This window comes from Cyprinus carpio, chromosome A23, assembly GCF_018340385.1.
Source record: "Cyprinus carpio isolate SPL01 chromosome A23, ASM1834038v1, whole genome shotgun sequence".
Taxonomy (NCBI): domain Eukaryota; kingdom Metazoa; phylum Chordata; class Actinopteri; order Cypriniformes; family Cyprinidae; genus Cyprinus; species Cyprinus carpio.
In genome coordinates, this window is record NC_056594.1 from 15167313 (window position 1) to 15186948 (window position 19636).

General features: G+C 38.8%; 1 protein-coding gene across 1 annotated transcript; it reads right to left on the reverse strand.

Annotated features, from left to right (window-relative positions):
* Positions 1–383: 383 nt before the first annotated feature.
* LOC109060938 (ubiquitination factor E4B, UFD2 homolog (S. cerevisiae)) lies at positions 384–19547 on the reverse strand. Its single transcript, XM_042713353.1, is given in 32 exon segments — positions 384–1430; positions 1561–1728; positions 1890–2064; positions 2163–2354; positions 2926–3060; positions 4465–4609; positions 5038–5164; positions 5248–5483; positions 5597–5695; positions 5793–5862; positions 5865–5898; positions 5900–5920; positions 6566–6665; positions 7260–7398; positions 7493–7691; positions 7842–7955; positions 8359–8457; positions 8546–8662; positions 8747–8803; positions 9160–9243; positions 10125–10239; positions 10757–10857; positions 11521–11662; positions 12657–12767; positions 12871–13260; positions 14065–14290; positions 14373–14464; positions 14466–14479; positions 14740–14827; positions 15207–15342; positions 17571–17790; positions 19217–19547. Coding segments are annotated over 32 exon segments (4032 nt in total). The 5' UTR covers positions 19241–19547; the 3' UTR covers positions 384–1368.
* Between the last annotated feature and the right edge of the window lie 89 nt (positions 19548–19636).

Consider the following 19636-nt stretch of genomic DNA (forward strand, 5'->3'; position numbering starts at 1 on the left):
TAAAAGCATATTTTTACTTGAAATAAACATTAACTGAAAAAAATAAACTGTTTTATTTTAAGTAACAATTGTTTTCAGCATTTCTCATTTGATGTACTAAATTAACTAAAGCTGAAATAAATATAAAACTAGAAACATTTAAAAAAATTAAATAAAAATGTCAAAAAATACTTTAAAATTGAAAATATTTGTTAAAAAAAACATTTAAAAACAAAATATATTGTACAATTATACAAAAACACACTCTGTCATCTATGAAATCATATAACTGTATTATTAAAAAAACTTAAATCAATCTAGACCTAATTGCTAATGTTTTGCAAAACATGTGGCTGTTGAATTTAACAAGTCAGGAAGAGCAAAAAGAAATGCAACAGCTGTCATTGTGTGTGCATTACCATTTATTACAGTTCAAAGAGCTGGGTCCAAAAGAGGTTTGTAGCAAAGATAAACCCTTTAAGTCACTGGAAAGACTCTTACGTCCAACAACTGGGGTTAATAGTAACAACAAGAGATGATGAACCTTTAGGATCCAAAAAATGTTGGAGAACAGAACAAAAAAAACAACATGATGCACTCGCATTTTTATGACAATCATGTTACAACACAGCTTCACATTCTTTGATTTGATCCTGGGATTGAGCTCCGATTCAGATTTTAGTGAAATTTTAGTCACACCGTGTACATATGAGATTTCTACGCAAACCAACAAAATTCTAATACAGTCAATCACCATCTGATGCTCCACTGGCATGTGTCCATCGATTTACACCAACATCTACTGTATTTTCTACAAGACAGTCTAGAGCTTGTTAATTTGATTATTTAAAATGTGTTGTATTCCTCCGTCTGTATAAAATAAACAGCAGGTTTTTGACTGAACAGTAAACTGCATGACTACATCCAATGTTTTGTCATTCTACTGAGTGTAAATGAAAAAAAAAAAATGGAAATACTGGTGTTACATAACAACATTCTTCACAAACATGAAATGGATCCCCTTCCTCGGTGTTTCCCTTACCATGAGAATGACTAAAATGCAAATAAAACACAATGGTAAGCAATTTCTTTATATATCCAAACGTGTTAACTTCGGGGTGTGAAACTGTGCTCTTTCATCTTGGTATGTATGTGCAGACATACAAATTCAAAATCAAAATGTTTCAAAACTCTAAACTTTATTATGCTTCAATTTCGAACCATGAGACAGTCTTTCAGACAGTGGCTCGATAAAGAGGATAAAAGGGGGGGGGGGGCAATTTGGGAACTGTCATCTTTTATTTCTCTTTCTCTCTCTCTTTCTTCAGTTCACTTCCAGCGTGGTGAAAACATTTGAACTGCAGGGCAAGCTTGGCTCACTGAGGAAACTCAAACACGGCCACTTTGCTTCCCTCTCATCCAGGCCTGGATACGCTCCTTCAGCTCTGGGACTGTGGGGGGGGGGGGGGGGGGGGGGGGGAGTATGGAGTCAGCGTTTAACACACAGTGTAACAATTAGAAAAAATAAAAAGAAGACAAGTCACAGAGTGCATTTGGCAGCAGCGCTGTTTTGGTGGGTACCTGGTTCCAGCATGCTCTCGGTGAGAGGCTGTCTGTTGAAGGGGTCAGTGGGAGAGTTCAGGAGGTGTCGCAGAATGATGGCTCGATCCATGATGTTGCCAGAGGGAAGTTGCACGGGATAAATAATAAGACAATCCAAAATCTTCCAATTAAAAATACAATTTCAATCTAAACTTCAAAAATTATATATAAGAGACTTTCAAAAACAACAAAAAAAAAAATGTATCAAATGACTGATGTAAAAACAACTGAAGACTTGTCAAACCCCAAGCTTGAGCAGTAGTGTTAATGACTGATGTAAAAACAACTGAAGACTTGATGACGCTCACCTTTAAACTCATCTGGGGCATCGTTGTAATCCATCTCAGACTGAGAATTGCGGGCTACTATCTCCTCCACCTTTTCCAACAGAAGTTTGAATTTCTCAATAGCAATGGTGGATTTTATGCCCGCTTTTCTCATTTTTGAAATGACCTCCTCAAACAGCTCCCTGCTGTATGACCGCTAAAAGTGAGAGAGGAAAAAAAAAAAGTTATCCCATATTTTTCTTGCAACAACATTTGCTGCCTAGCCACTGAAGATCTCGGTGAGCAGATACAGACCTGGTCATCTGCAATGGCTTTAGCAAACCGTGCACAGTCCAGCTGCAGATAAATGTCAGTGAGCTGATCCAGGAGCTTCTTTGGCTCAAAACCATATTTTTCTGGGTTTTCCACCTACAAGTCTCGACATTTAGGCCCACATAGCTGCTGCAGGTTATAATTCAACATGGCAGCCAGACGAGGACCCAGTTCCTGTTCAATACAACAGAATATACATGAGTCATGTTATAATTTTTGTGCATTTTCAACAGAACCTACAAATATAGTATTTGCTCTATTAATGTCATTACAAGTGCCCTTTCTCACACCTCCTCTGAATAAACTCAATGTTCTAACCCTGGCAGCAGCTCAGTTTTCCCTGAAGACTATAAATACCTGCAGAGAGCAGAGCGCAGGGGATTCATTTACTGCAAGCAGCAGATTACAGAGCTCATGCTTTTTTCCTTTTAACCAAACCTGAATTCATTAGACTTTGTTAAGCTCTATCTCTTTTGTAGGGGCTTCCTAAAGTGGATCTGTTTGTTGTCTGTTGAAATGTTCCTTAAGTTATATTTCTATGACTGTCTGCTTATATAGCTTTATTAAACAGCTTCTGCTAATATAACAACCTGTAAAGCTGTTCATACACTACTGTTCAAAAGTTTGGGGTCAGAATTATTATTATAATTTTTTTAATATTACTGTCCCCAAAATTTTGAATGTCATAATAATGTCATGGTGTGTTTTTACAGCATGCAGGAGTGTGACATGTTTCCGTACTTACAGGCCTGAGGAAGGGCTTCTGGACCTGTTTGGTGAGGATATGGAACATATCCACTGTCTCTGTGGCTAAAGCCAGGTACGATCGTGATACTCTCTCATCCTGAGTCAGCTGGGACTGTCGGCTCTGCTGCTGATCCTGAGGATCAAACCGTTTCACGTGAAATTAGATGTGATTGGAACAGGAAAACAAAAAATGTTAATGCAAGCAGAAACACTGCTTCACAAGCATTCCGTTTAAACCTTTTAAAGTCTGTGTAAATATTATATATGTGTTCAGAGAAAAATGTGTCATTAACCACCCAGCCAAATTTGAATGATAAAAAAAGTCAAGTAAATAAAATAGGTTATCAAAATCTTGAAAAAATAAGCAGTACTCGCTGCTCTCAAACACTGGGGGCATGTCCGCTGTCTGAAACCACGGTAATATGCATTTACGTAATGAAGGCATAGCTACATAGCCAACTGTAGGCTGTAGTAACTAACGGTAAAGACAGTTATGACGGTGTTGAACCACTGATGCTAATGTGCTGTAGTTATTAGGTGTGTTCGACTTGAAGCGGCACTGCACAGAACGATCAGTAGCTATATGTTTCCATCACTCTGTTTTTATGCGCATTTTGAAGTATCGCATCAGAAAAGAGTGATGGAAATGCCCAATTTCGAAAAACAATCCCTTAATTGGCAAATAAAGTTTTTACGCTCACTTGAGGTGGTTGTTGACTTGTGCCAAAAATTCCTCCATGCACAACAAAAAAGTCATGTTACTTTGTGCTATGGGACGGCATAACCTGACTAAAACCAGAGGACTGATCTCGCTGCACAGCATCTGAAATGTTGCTATGATCATTCTTGAATGCTATGTCAAAGTGTTTCAGTATAATCGCATCCCAAAACTTCCTAAACTGAAGGCACTCATCTCCGAAAAGCAATGACCACATTTATTGTGTTTTGTCTGCTCGCTCGAGATGCAAGTAATTTATTATATATGAAAATTATTATATTCAGTGGCTTCTCCTACTTTTCTTAATGATATTTAGTGGCAGTTTATCAGGAAGCAGTGACGAGTTAGTTCTCTTTGACTTGTTGGATGGAATCGGTGATTATTTGCACATTTTATGCGATATTTCAAGTTAAATTCACAACTTTGGATGGAATCCCGGCTAGTGTATTACATCAAAGACCAGCGAATGCACAAGGAGCATCTGCTCTCTTATCGCTCTTGTTGTACTTTGATGCCATACACTGACTGGTCTGCGTGGCGCCGCGTCAAGCCGAACACACCGATTATATAGTGTTAGGGGAGGGGCCATGCTCAGTGGCTCCAGTGCATCATCAAGACATGATTTCAAGCCTGCACAAAAAAAATCCTTAACACAAAAATGGTGAAAAACAATTCTCTGAATTGCCTTTACACAGACGTTAAAAGTCACTCCCCTTGCTTTTTTCCTTTTTACCCCTGGCACATTAGTGCATTATATCCATTACATTGCAGTTAAAAGGGTAGGTAATTTAATTATTGGTAAAGTTGTGATGTGCTGACCCTGGGCAGCTGGTCCCATTGCTCTTTATTCTTCATCTCCTCCTGGACCTCATGGATGCGTTTCAGAGACTCCAAACTCTCGTCCAGCAGAAAAGTTGTATCGTTAATTAGCATGTTGATGTAGCGCACAAACTGTTTACCAGAGCTGCAGAATGAATGTGAGATAGAGGAAAAAGGCATGATTAATATACATGTGTAAAATAAATATATAAACATTTAACAAAAATATTACACAAACCGTACAATAAATGTAAAAAATCAGACGATTATAAAAAAATGTATTGCTACACATTTATTTTAGGTATTTATATACATTTTGTATTTTTCAAATGAGTGTTCAATCATTATTGAGTTTTTCATTAGCTGTTATATTATGCTGATATACAACATGAGTATTTAATTTAAATGTACACAAAATTGCTGAAATAACACATTAACTTTTTTTTTTTTTTTTTTAAATTGCAAACAAAAATAGTTTTTCATTCATTATCAAATTTCTGTCACTTAATCAACCTGGGTGATACATCATCAGTCTATGACTATTTCCAATATCACTCCAAATGGTGAACTCACTTGAACTCCTCCAGGAAGGTGCCTTGGTGGTTAATGTTTTGCCACAGGCTTTTGAATATGGTGCTGATGTGGTAACGGATGGTGAACTTGTCATAGAACTCGCTTGTGGCTCCAGTGTGCTCCACATCTAACAAAACACACCCATTCAGCATAAACAAACCAAAATGGATAGAACAGACTTTAAAAACTATATTTTAGACCCCTTTTCACCGGTGTAAAACTTCATGAGAGCTGGCACAAGCTGATTGATAGACAGTGGGTGATTCTCCATCATCTCAAAGAATCGCTGAGTGCGCGGCTGCACTGCAGGATTGGTGACAAACAGCACCTCCACCAGCTTGGCGATCAAGTATGGGTTCTTTATGTAATTCTGACTGCTAATGAAGACCACCAGGAAGGTCACAATGTCTTCAGTGCACGTCTCATAGAGAACCTGTGGAAAGTACCTGAGAAACAAAGGGCAAAAGTGTCAAATTTGACTAAAACCTAAAAGTAAATGTAACTAAATTTGGATTCTAACAATATAAATGTGCAGATTTCAGCGATCTCATACACTTACTGCACAATAAATAGCAAGAACTCGGCCACATCTTCAATGTAAAACTCTGGCAGTGCTGCAAAGCATTTGGGGATTTCTGGGTTCAGAGGCAGGGTTACGCTGTAAGGTGATAAAAGACAGGAAATCAACGTCTTGACTACAATTTGGCTGAAAGAATGGAAGGGGTATCTGAAGAGGAGATGTTAAGTGAACTGACCCTGGGTAGGCAGGCTCCACCATACGCAAGATGAGCTGGATGACCATACTGAAGAACTGCAGACATCTGCGCAGCAGGTTCTCGTCCAGCAGCCCTGCGTCTGCGCAGGCTTTAGAGCGCACCAGTTTCTGACAACACAGATGTTATTTATTAAATAAATATATTCTCATATATATTCTATATATCCAATGTATGTATTTATAACAGTAAACACAACAGTAAGAATACCAAGAATAAAACAGTAAATGTACATTACCATTCAAACACTCGAGGCCATTAAGATTTTTTTTAAATGTTTTTGAAAGAAGTCTCATGCTGACCAAGGCTGAATTTATTGGATCAAAAAATATAGTAAAAAAAAAAAAAAATTCTTTACCATCACTTTTGATTAATTTACTGTGACCCTGCTGAAAAAAATATTACTTTCTTTCAAAAACAAATCTGACTGAGCGCAAACTTTTGAACGAGGGCAAGTAAATGCATTGTTCATTACTTTAAAACAGCTAATAGAGTCTCTCTGTGCACAGGGTAAAGATCTGACCAATAATCAATTATGGAATATTCATTTTTATTTATCATCTATAATTATCGGTTTAATCAATTAGGTGCTGCTAATCTTATCAATAAACAACTACAGAAATTGCTTTCTCAAGCATAGTAATAGTTAGTTGCTATTTTAAGAAATAAGAGCTGGCACACATTTTCCAGCATTTAAAAAAAATAACTTTTATAAACCAGTGATTTTTTTGTTATTAAAGGATGACAGCATTCACCTTCAGCTGTGTTTTACATCTCTTCAGCATCTCCCGATGACGACTTGCCAACGGGGAATCCTTCCACTGGTTCTCACTGTTTTTCAGCTCTTCCACAGTTCTGTAACACACACACATATTCAGCCTTGTGCAAATTACCTCTTCTGACATCTTAAATAAAAAAAAAAAAAAAAAAAAAAAAACATCCACAGAGAGTATAATTGGCCCATCTAAGTGTTATACCTGCTGTCGACAGCAGGAGTCACTGTGGTTCTGATCTGCCAGGCATCATTAGGCCAATAAACAATATGAGCTGCCTTCTATCTGAATGTGAAGGACTTGATGCAGCACTAACACATGAGCTGATAATACAGGACTAAGCTGACTTTAGAGCTCCTCTACACTGCAAGTAAATACCTTGCACAAGAGGCACTGGGACAGGACAGGATTAGCCCGTCTCATCAGAAAGAGATTAAGGGCTTTTTCACAAAGCATGACAAAAGAACATCACATCTATGATAGCCTCTGACATAAGTGATGAGGAATCCAAGATGTTCCACTTTGAGAATCACTTTAACTAGCTAATCATCAAACTTCATTACTTCTGCTGCACTATGTATCTCTTTGCACTAGTGCAGACTTCACAGTGGACTGTTACTCAACATGGTTTTGCTAACAAACTGCTTGCTTTTACGACTGAATCCGTGCAAAGCACCTGTTCAGATCCCTGATGGCCCTCAGCCTCCGTATGTAGCGCCGACAGCACGGAAGGATGGACAGATGATGTGCGTGTAGCGTTAAGAAAAAGCACTCTGTAGGGAACTTGGGCTCGGAGAACTTGGATGGGTCTTCATCTGTGGAGAAATGGGAGGAAGGGAAAATGGGTTTTCTGAGTCAAACTGAGCATCTAAAGTGATTTGTCTGTCCCAGAACAGAGCCCACACTCACGCAGCTCAGAGAGCCAGCTCTTTAGGTCCTCCATCGTGGCATTGAGCCGGGTCTCTTCCGTGCTGACATTCAGCCGACACTTGGGGTGGAAGATGTAGAGAGCATCCACTGTATCCAGCTTGATCTTCATACTGAGCTGCTGCAGCACCCACAGGAAGTTCATCATGAAGCCGTCGGTGGACACCAGCTTATCATCGGTCTAAAGAAGCAACGGAGGAGAAAATAGTCATAATACATTTTTTTAATATGCCATTTTTCTCCTGCCTGTTTTCATTCACTAAGAAATTGTCCACATTGCTACCTCGAAAAGATGGCATTGTAAAAGCAGCACATACTTGAGCAGACATACCTGCATTTGAGCCTTCTTCACATTACGATTCACCAGAGCTGCCATGTAGCTCAGAGCTGCTTCCCTTGTCTCTCCGTTCAACAAGATGTTGTGCAGGATTTTAAACAGATCTCCCTGGAGAACCCACATCAGCACATGCTCAGAATTACAAAATTCACTAAATCTCATTTCAGCATTCTATTTATTTTGGATGTTCATTTATGTCAATTTATTATATATATGTATACAATTAACATCAGACACACAGAATATGCACAAAGCACATAAGCCCAAGTTTATCTGCATGTTGCCCCATGCTACATTCTTCTCTAAATGTTGCAACTTAACAATAAATGCACATTCTTAATCCTTCCCCAATCACATGATATTATACTCTTATATAATAATATAAGAAAGACCAAAAACTGAAGCAGACAAAAAGCCTCCACTTGCACCCCTGCTCTATAAAAAGAATATTCCTTCAATATTGGAGCAGCTCATTAAAAATCTATGAGTATGTGATATGACGGCCACTCACCCTCGCGGACTCCAGATAATGCTGCAGTGACTGGCTGACCACACGGGTGTTCTCCACAGTGATGGCAGGGCCGGAGAAGAACTTGTCTCCCACTTTAGTCTACAGAATAGCAAAATAGACATAAAAATAAACCACTTTCCTCCCGTGATCACTTATCACTATTAGCATTATTTTTTAAATGACTTACGTCATCCTCTGCAAACACAGAAAGACTGAAGAATGCGCCGAGAAAGGAGAGTCTTTGAATTTCTCTTCCTGTCCCGGGACTGAGAGGGTCAGGACACCACAATGGCAGAGAGGTGATCTAAAAATACACGCAGACAGACAATATTAACATTGAACCGCATAACCTGACAGACTTGAATTCAGAAACTCCTACAAAACCTACCAAATTGCATACAGGGTGAGTCTTCCCAAACTTGATTTCACAGAGCTCAACCAAAGCCTGTAAAACAATCAAATTTCAGTCACAGACTAAACAAAAGCCTACAAAAGTCTTCCACTTATTCAGAGGAGCAATCTGTGTGAAACATGTCTGGAAGATCAGTGATACTTAACCGTGTTTATATAGAAATCAAGGGAGCTTGTTTGGTCCTAACATGCAAATTCAGATTTATTGTGCTTTTAAATGTTCCTGTGGCTCAGTGGTAGAGCATTGCATTAGCAGCGCAAAAGGTTGTGGGTTCGATTCCCAGGGAACACGTTAGGTAAAAAATGTTAGCCTGAATGCACTCTAAGTCACTTTAGATAAAAGCGTCCTCTAAATGCATAAATGATAATGTTAAATAAACAGTCCCTTACCATTAGAGGGAACTTGAAGTTGTCACTGTCAAAAGAACATTCTTTTACAGCTAAAGTGAGCCCTTGAAGAATGGGAACGAAGATCTGAAAGAAAAACAATACTGATCAAGCCAAGACAAAAGTTGCACACCTTTTCTATTAACTAACTTGACTTTCAAACACCTGACCCCAAGGTCATTTTTAGCATTACAATTTAACAATTTGAATAAAATAACTTGAATTTATTTACAAAAGTATTTCATTCCTGTGATAGCAAACCTGATTTTTCTTTAGTGTCAATTCATTCCAATAATATGGTGCTTATGCAACATTTCTTTTTATTACTAATTATGACCACTTGATATTTTGTGTGATTTTGTTTTTCAAGACACTGATGAATAGAGAATTAAAAAGAACATAATTTATTTGAAATAGAAGTCTTGTCAAATAATACTTTTTTGTATTAAAAAATGTATTCACTGTCACTTTTGATCAATTTCATGTAATCTTGCTGAATAAAAGTATTAACTGCACAGCATCTTATTGTCTTTGGAGTATCTTAATAGTTTGGTTTCATGTAGTCCTGCGTTTTCCTTCTCTTATTATTTACACTACATGCGCAAATCAGTGGGCGGAGCTAAACAGGCAGTGATGTAGAAGTAGGTGTTGATATTCTTCTGCGGAGGCAGGGTTCACCCGCTCTATTACATAATAAAGTGGCACATTCCACAAGCTGTCGTTTTGGCAGATTGGCTTCAATAAGCTGTTTTTAGACTAACGAGAAAGTTTTGAGTTCTGAAAATTACAGGATGCTTTTATACTACAATGACCTTTTATTTGTCAAAAGATCAAGGGAATTTTATTTTCTCAGTTCATGATGCTTTAATACCTCTAGGAGTTTGGTATCAATAATAAAGAACTCTTGAGCTTCAAAAGTAAACTGACGCAGCATGCAGCCTGTCTCTGTAATCTGCTGCAACTCCCACCTGTTTAAACACATCCTCCTCCTGATGAGTCATGCGCACCAACTCCTGGATGAAGCCGTACGGAAGGTTCCGGCACAGCATGTAGGGAACCAGCAGCGAGGGCTGTAGAGGGGCCCTATTTAAGGCCAAAAAAAGAGAAAGGGTGCGGCAATCTCATTCAAAACGTGGTACGCTCATGTGCATTCTAACTGATAGACCACATCATGCAACAAACTCAAACTAGCTCGGTTTTCACACTATGGGTATGAACTGGAGCTCGATTCTGCTCTCCTACCCCACAGGTCTCTTTTCACACTAGCGAGTACTAGCAGCAGTTGATGTATAATGCTGTAGCCAAGCATCGAATGTGAAGGAGAAAGCTTAACATACAGAATGAAGCTGCTTCCTGAAGCCAATTTCTGCATAGACAGGCAGCTATTAGAAATGCTTTACACTTTAAGAGACATTAATGCGGTTCACTTGCACAAACTGTGTAGGATTGCAAAATGTAATGAAGACTATGACACATTTTTTTAAAAAAGGTAAGCACTTGTTTGAACAGCAACATACTGAATTCCAAAGGTCAGAGCTCTAATGTGAAAACACTTTCAAAAAACCTTAAGAATGCGTTGAGAAAGGTTGCTGTGACTGACCTGGGCTGTGTGAGGGTACCTTGAAGCACTAGTGCAGCATGGGAAATGCACTGGGAACGAATGTTGCTAAGCAGCTGACTGACTGCTGGCTGGCTGCACATCTGAAAATAAAATAAAAAAGTATATTTAATAACACTGTGTCTGAACATTAACCAAGGTCAACAACTAAAAGTAAAACGGCTGAATAATAAGAATTTGTATTTTTTTCCTCTGTATAATAAGAATTTGTATAAATTAAAAAAAAGAACAATAAATAAAAAGAATAAAAAATAAATTAATTAAAAGTTAGTTTACCTCAAAATAAATAAAAAGAATAAAAAATAAATTAATTAAAAGTTAGTTTACTTCATTTTTACTTGAATATTTTAAGTAACTTATCTATTTCGGACAGACGGATAATAGTGTTGAAACAGAGTGAAACTGAAACAGGTTCTTCGTGAGGCAACATGCTGCAACAAATGCTTAATTATAATAGGAACAAATTACTTTTGACGCAAGTCTAGTGTAAACGTGGTGATAAATGAAAGAACAACATGAAAAACTCATGCCAAAGATGGAATTACCCTTGGCTTGACAAGACATGTTTTGTCTTTCACTTTCACCTGCTCAACACCTCCACCTCTGTTCTGACCTACTGACAAACGTCTTCTGATGAAGTAAGGAGTTATTTTCTTGCATGGCTTGTCGTACTGGAACATAATTATATTGCCTGTGTTCAGAATTAATACTGTGGAAACGTGTCTATAATGGTTATCAGCAGCTACCTTTAGGGCCTTCCTCTCTTCCATTCCCACACTGTCAAAACGCTCGATGAGGTAGTTGAGCATCTCCGTCTCTTTACAGGACTCTATGGTAAAGCGGTCGTTACCTGAGTCACCAGCCATCCCCCCTCCGGATGCACCCAGGCTAGAGAGAGAAAGAGAGAATTATGAGAGATAAAAACTCCCTCAATAAAAGAGGTTGTAGAGTGTAGATGAACTTTCTGGGGGAAAACCTAAACGGAGTAAATAAATAACCAAAACCACATAGCTTTAGCCACCGATGAATGTCTTTCATAATTAAATGTTTCCCTTTTTCTCTAACCACCAAGCTATCAAAATAATCATCTTTGGAACAGCTATGGGCATCAGATATAAATGAAGATTTATCTCCATTTCAAGCAATGGTTAGAACAAACTTTGCCCCACAACGCAAAAAGAAAAAAGATATTTCCAGGTTTTCACATGAATGTAGATATGTACAATTGTGATGTGGTAACATGCATTTCTAACTGTCTACGAGTATGATTTGAGTGATTGGAATTTAACATGTTGGAATCAGTTTACACTTGTATTTAGCACCAGCCATTTGTTACTCGATCCCGAGACAGATGTTAATACCACGTGTAAATGATGGCAAAACGCATGACGAGAGGACAACAAAAGCAGGCTCTAATACTTGCGCTCGCCCCTGTAGGTCTTTGGTCATGAGACAGCATGCGTTAGTGAACTCTAGGGTGAGAAAACACTCCACAGCAGGCTTCTGGCTCTCATTAGTTCTGTTACACAGTCTGCTAGCATTATCCGAACACCACCCGACAATCAGTCCTCCACCAGCACTGTTGTCCAGCACACACGTCCTGTGTGGGAGTTTTCAAGGTCTGCTGGCTCACATTTCTGCAAACAGCTCAAACAAACCAACAAACAATTAACAAAATAACACCATACAACAAAACACCAAAGCTCTGTCCACAGAAGAAACACTGAATTTGTCAACCTGATGAGTTCTGCAATCACATGATCAAACTCCACTATTTGGTGTCATTCTTTTTGCCCACTGAGGTGCCAACATTGGGCACAACGGGCTGTTGTTAGTGGCCAGGCAGCACGCTGAAGCATGCAACACACGTTGGCACTGATACCTGGACCCAAACTGAACCCCTGAAAAATCCTCATCTTCCTCTTCCTCCAGCTCTTCATCACTGCTGTCCTGAGGCAAGTCGGACATGCCGAAGAAGAGGAGGGAGAAAGGGCTGGTGTGGCCGCGGTGTGTGAATGGAAGCAGACAGATAGACTGAATGAAAATTTTAAGACTACAAAGATGCAACTTCACATCTAACAGGGTGAGAAAGGTACCTAGACGGCATCCGGGCAGCTAGCGCAGTCCTTCTGGCCATAGTGCTGGGGGAGCCGGGGAGGATGGGGAAAGGCACGGAGGAGTTGGTGCTACGGTGTCTGGGGGAAGGGCTGGAGGGTATACCTGAAGTTGTAGGGGGCGTAAGCATACCAGATTGAGTAGATCTGTGGCTTGGGCTTATGGGGATGGACGAGCTAAGGGAGTAGGGCCTGTATCTCTGGGAGATGGGCAGAGGGGTGGATGGAGAGGGAGGTGGAAGGCTGGCGGGAGGGCGAGAGACAGGAGGACTGGGGGGACCCGGGAGGGCGGCTGCAGGAGCCAGTGGGACTGAAGGAGCACTCATTCTGGCAGAGCTCAGAGCGAGTGGGTTTGGGCTACAACCGTAGAGACTGAAAACAACAAAGACATTGAAGAAAATGAAGGCGGAAACACAGAAGACGGAGGAAATTTAAAGAGAATTCAAGAATGTGAGACAAAGGGGTGGAGGTGGATATGCTCACTGGCAGTCAATAGTTTGGAATTATTAAGATTTTTTTATGTTTTTGAAAGAAGTCTCTTCTGCCCACCAAGGCTGAATGTTTTGTTAAAAATACAGTAAAAACCATAATATTGTGAAATATTACAACTATTTAAAATAACCGTTTTTAATATATTTTAAAATGTAATTACTTTCAGTGACGGCAAAGCTCATTTTAAGCAGCCATTACTCCTGTATTCAGTGTCATATGATCCTTCAAGAATCATTTTAATATGCAGAATATGGTGCTCAAGAAACATTTCTCATTTTCATCAAAGCTGAAAACAGTTTTTGCGGTTTAAAATTGCTATTGAAATTGTGACATTACAATTCATAAGAAAAACATAACCAATAATAACTGAGCACTAAATCTGCATATCAGAATTATTTCTGAAGGATCAACAGAAGACTGGAGTGAAGCTTGCTGGAAATTCAGCTTTCCCATCACTAGAATAAATTACATTATATTAAAAAAAAAAATTTAAACTGTAATATTATATTTTCTTCAGTTTTTACTGTCTATTTTAAAATACATTCAAATAATGCCTTGGTGAGCGTAAGAGACTACTTCTTTCAAAAACATTTAAAAATCTTAATTACTCCAAACTTTTGGCCGGCAGTGTAGGTGGCTACATAATTCCTTTTAAAAGGAGAGGTTGTCAGCTATCACACTTGCCTGGAAAGAGAGCTGGCACCGAATGAACCAGCGCAGGGCATCATGGGACTGCCGCTCTGGCTGGAGGGTGGGACTAGAGTCAGATGACAGTCCGGGGATCTGGCAGCAGTAATTGGCTGAGATGTGGCGGTCAAGCTGGCGAATGGGTTACAGTCACGCGAACGGGTGGACATCATGAGAGCCTCCATTAAAATCTGTCCAATCAGGTCTCTGAAGTCAGAGTAAACTAGAAGAAGAAAGCACAATGCAATTCAATTACAGAGAAATCAGAATACTCTTTTACACCCTCTGTTGCTTTCTGTCCATACCATCTCCAGGGTTCTTCTGGAATTCAGCAGCAAGTGAGGGGAGGAAGATGACATCACGGTCCTGCTCCTTCCAGGAAACACGCAAGATCTTAACTGGATGAGGAATCCTGCAGGTATTAGTCCAGAACATTATTGGTATCTGCCCATATTGGATATTGTAAAAATAGAAAAAAAAATTATCATGCACATATTGGATATTGTAAAAATAGAAAAAAAAATTATCATGCACTTGTAGATTACCTTTGCAATCAACTAAGACTGAAGTGCATTATTAAAAACACCAATACCAATAACATGGCACTTATAAGTTATCGGCCATAAAATGAAAATAATGATCTTTTCATTGGTGCATCTGCCATCTGGTTACCTTTTCAGCCAGGTTCCTTTTCTCGCTGCGATCACTTTCTTCCACCTCCATATTCTCAATTCCTGAGTCCACATCTACTTGGGACATGCTGAAGACCACAAAGATGAGATCTAGCTCAAGTAGCAGTTCAACTCTTTAATTATCAGACAATATAACTTTAGTACTGCATGTTATAAAAGTACATTGGAAGATACAAAAACTATGTACCTAAAGAGAGAGAGGGGTGTCATAATGTATAAACTTCCAGCTTTATGTATTTATCGTTAAATGCACTTTAGAAATTATGTGGCTGGATTACAAAAGCATTTGCGGTCCAACAGTAGAGAGATTCTGCAGTGAGATCTCTGGCCTTCAGCAAGTGAGATACAATACTTCACCTCCAGCACAATCTCAGTTTGAGCTCTTACATCATGCTCTATCTTTAATTAGGAGTTCAGAGAGGACAAAGGTTCACAGCTGTCTCTCACCTCTTCTCGCAGGAGGCTGTGTCGATGTCCATGCTCTGGGAGCGGGACAGGGATTGGGACTGTGTCTCCAGACTGTTAGATGGAGAGCTGGAGAGAGAGCTGACCCCCTCGCTGCTCTGGCTGCGGTAAGCAACCCCTACGGTAATGGAAAGCACAAAAGGAAGTACTGTGTTGGAGTACAAACCTGCTGATTGTGTCATGGAAAAAATTGGCTAAGCCTCAATGAAGCTCAAGAAAACCTTTCTAAAACTTTCATGGCTGGAAAACAAACCACATAGTTAAAGTTCAACTAAAGAACATTCATCTTGAACAATTAAACATTCCATTTCCTTCTGTTTCAGCGGTGATACATATATTGCTACTCTATTAACAATGACCTTTTTTTGGTCTGCAAATTTTTCCAAATCTGACCGCACCTTAAATGTGCCTTCCGTTCAATTAAATTTCAATACAAGAACATGCCCTGTGTAAATGGACTGACACCGATTTGTGGCGTTAATGTAAGAAAAACAAATGGTTAAAGAAATGCAAAAAGGCACAAACATAATTACATTATTAATTAGAACTGATTATCTTTTTAACAAATATTTGCATATTGAATTACTACACTACACTGACAACATTATTAATGTTTAAAATTTTGTAATTCAGCATTTATAATGCTGGAAATTATATCAAAGGGAGATTTTCAAAATTGCATTTGAGATTTCTTTAATATATGTTTACAAAACAAATCAGCCAAGACTAAAGTAACTACTTTAAGTTAGAGGTTAAAAACAAACCTAACCAGAATGTTTAAAAGATATTAATAGAGGAGTGAATACACTGGACCTGGTTTCTGCCTTATGATTGATTACATCTCAACACAGTATGTTCCAGAAAGAAGCTACAACAAAGAGCAGACTTGTGCTAGAACAGCTTTTTTATATAACTGTGGATATTATGTGTTTAAAGACCTGGAATAATGTGTCAGTGGACACAGGACATTGTTGTTTCCAATGACAACACACACCAGCTCAAAACACTTATTCAATAAATGCAGTTTTCGATTTCGCAAGACTCCAAGGTAATTAAGCATGCAGTCATAAAGACTTTAATTAAAATGAACCAAAACAGAAAAACAAGCGAAACTTGCTTTGATCTAATGTGTGATAAAAACAAAAATGAATGCACTGGAGAATAAGAAACAAATTAGCATCATCCAAAATCAACCAATAAAGCTTAATTTGAATGTGATGTTTTCTCTCTATACATAATACAGCCTGAAATTACAGATGTTTTACAGCTCATCTATGAGACAATAAAGACCAAAGGTTCTTACACTGTAAAAATGAAACTAAAGAGGAACTTTACCACAATGCACACTGACATTGAACAAAAAAGGAATACAGCACCACAAGAACAAAACAGAGTCAGCCTTGCCTGCGCATGTGGCCTTATTTAAACCAAGGCTGTGCCACCTCCATGACTGTGCAATTTCTCCACAGGAAGATGCTGCGAGCCAAAAGTCACTTACCTTGATATCAACACTGATCAAAAAATCTTTAAAACAGGCCATTGATTAAATCATTAGTGTAGTACAAACTACTAAAGCTATATAACTTGAGCATTAAAGCTTCATCCACACAGGATTACAAACAGGCCACTTAGATCCTCAATACTATTACATTGGTCATTTTATCCTCAACATTTTATACTAAGACAAGATTACAGTCATAGTCAAATGTAAGTACAATGAATCTACAATGGGCTTCAGATACAGCTCACATCTGTCAGCTCAAATGCAAAATGTGTCCATAAAATACCCAACATTTACAATTAATAATTTTATTTTAATTAATTGAAATGAATGGTGTAATGGATAACTCTGCATAAAACTGCATTTATTGATTCAGTCATGAGAAATATAAAAATCATGTTTTATGCTTTGAAAATTCCCCTGAACCGAAAGGATGTATCTGAAAGCAAACAATCTGCTTTGCATTTCTAAAAATGACAATAAGGGAAATCTGCATGTTCTGAAAGCAAGTCTATAACATTTTATTCTCTCAAATATATATTATCTTTCAAAAGTTTGGGGTCAATAATATTAATGTTTTCATGTCAGCAATAAAGCATTTTTTTTTTCATCTAAAACACATTGAAAACAGTAAAATTGTGATGCATTATTACATGGTAAATAATTGTTTTATTAAAGCTGAATTTTCACTCCAGTCATCAGTCACAAGATCCTTCAGAAATCATTCTAATATGCTGATCTGCTGCTGACATTCTGCACCAATAAATGTCTTTGCAATCACATTTAATCAATTCAATGCATCCTTGCTGAATCTTTTTGAATGATAAAGTCAGCACAGCACTTACCCGAGGCCCCCACAGGAGAGGTGGCAGGGGTGACATTTTGGGCATTTAAGCCCAGAGTGTGAGATGGAGCTGGTGGGACAGGCTGTGAAGAGGCCCCGGAGGGCCCTGGCAAGGGTCCTGGGGGAGTCTCTCTCTGTGGAGATGTCAAAGGGGTGCTGAGGGGGGTGCTGGGCTGTGACGTCTGCCCTCCAGCTAACCGGGCCAGTCGCCTTCTACGGATCTAAACAAGGCAGATTCATTACAATTTAATCTAACTGCTAATCAATAATGAGCAACAGTTTACAGTCTGATGACCTCAACTGCTCTTATTTGGCAAATACAAGGGCAGACAAAGAGGGAATTTCGATATATTATTTCACACATGCTTTTGAGGCAAACAAACAGTAGTATGTTTTTAAAGTCCTAAAGCCATCATTATCTTCAACAGCAGTGACAAATAATCTCTATACAGTGGATGGAGTCATTTGAGATGGAGCAGGCCTCAGCTTCCACAGCAAATACTGTCAGGGAAAGGCAAAACGCATGACTGACTGAATCAAATGTGCAAAAAATGGTCAAACCCAGTCTGAATTAATAAATAATAAATAATAATTATTTCAAATTAATATAAGGCAGCTGATGAAAAAAGAAGCTTGACCCAGCTTAAGATGGCTTGCTGGTCTCCCAGCCTGACCAGCTCAGAAATGACCAGACTGTGAGACCAGCAAACCTGCATAGGCTGGTTTAGGCTGTTTTTCCAGGTCAGAGCTGGGCTGAGTTTGGTCTTATTTTACAGCAGAAAAACTAAACACAAAGCCCTGCCTGTAAATGCACACCAGTGTCATACAGCAACAACCAGTGCCAAATAACGTTATCCAAAACCTGAAACCAAGAGCTTTATGGGATCAAATGCACTTGCAATAAATATTACCATAAAATACTTAATTTTGTCGCGCTGGACCAAAGGTTTTAAGCTTCAACAGCTGACCCCATGATCAATATACTGACCTGACGCCTGACAAAAGCTTGTTGCGCATGATTTCAGTTTCTAAACCAGATGCTATTTAATCAAATGCATACCCTTGGCAAAGCTAACCTTGATAATTGCACATTTTATCACGACTGTAAGTTAACTTGAGCAAACATCTGGTCCAAAATGATTTTATTTCTTCACACGACAGTCTTTCAGCCATTTTGGATCCCTAGTGAAGAAAAGCTTCACAAAAGAAATTTTAACTTGTCAACTGGTTACACGCTCCCCAGCGACTGGACACGATAAGGATGTTATTTTAATTTAAAAATAAAAAAGGCAGATGATCGAGGCTTGAGGCAGATCCAGTTTGTCTAACGTATCACTTGCTAACGAGCTGACTGGAAATAACCTCCATATTCTCATCTAATTTCGCTTCTATATCGGCATTTAAGTGGCTCAAAATGAGATTCAGAACCTAGCCTCTTATTTCTATGCGAAATCAATTTAATCTGGATGTACTGAGCTGTTGGTTAGCCGGTGTCCTGTTAGCTTATCCCAACATTACTGCGATTGAAAAAGAAGGCGACAATGACAAGCCAATAAGCATTTAACAACCCCCAAAAACATAACAGTCATGCGATCAGAGAAGCCGTTTCGACTGGAAATACATTACACTGTGTGGAAATCGCCTTACCTCTTCAGGACTGAGCTGCTCCATCGCCTTTCTTTTAATTTTCAGCTTAATTATGTTGCTAGCCAGTCAGCTAGCTTCCTTATAAACACCAAAAGTGCATAGTCTGAACCATAAAACAAATATCAATGAGCTGTGATTGTCTAATTTAAATCTTTATATTAAAACATCAAACGCGCGTGGCTGATTCTTTTTTCCCCCGATATGGTAGGGTTATAATCGGTTTCTATTAAGAATGAAACAAACACAAAAGTATTATTCGTCAAAACACCGACGCGGCCATTTTGGATCTGGAGTCACGTGACGCGAGATCGACACATTCCAGGCTGCGGCAGTTCAGGAAACTGATTTCACTGCTGAGGCGACCATAAGAGACTTGTTTTCTTCAGAACCAAGGGGCCAGTTGCATAAACATACTCACTA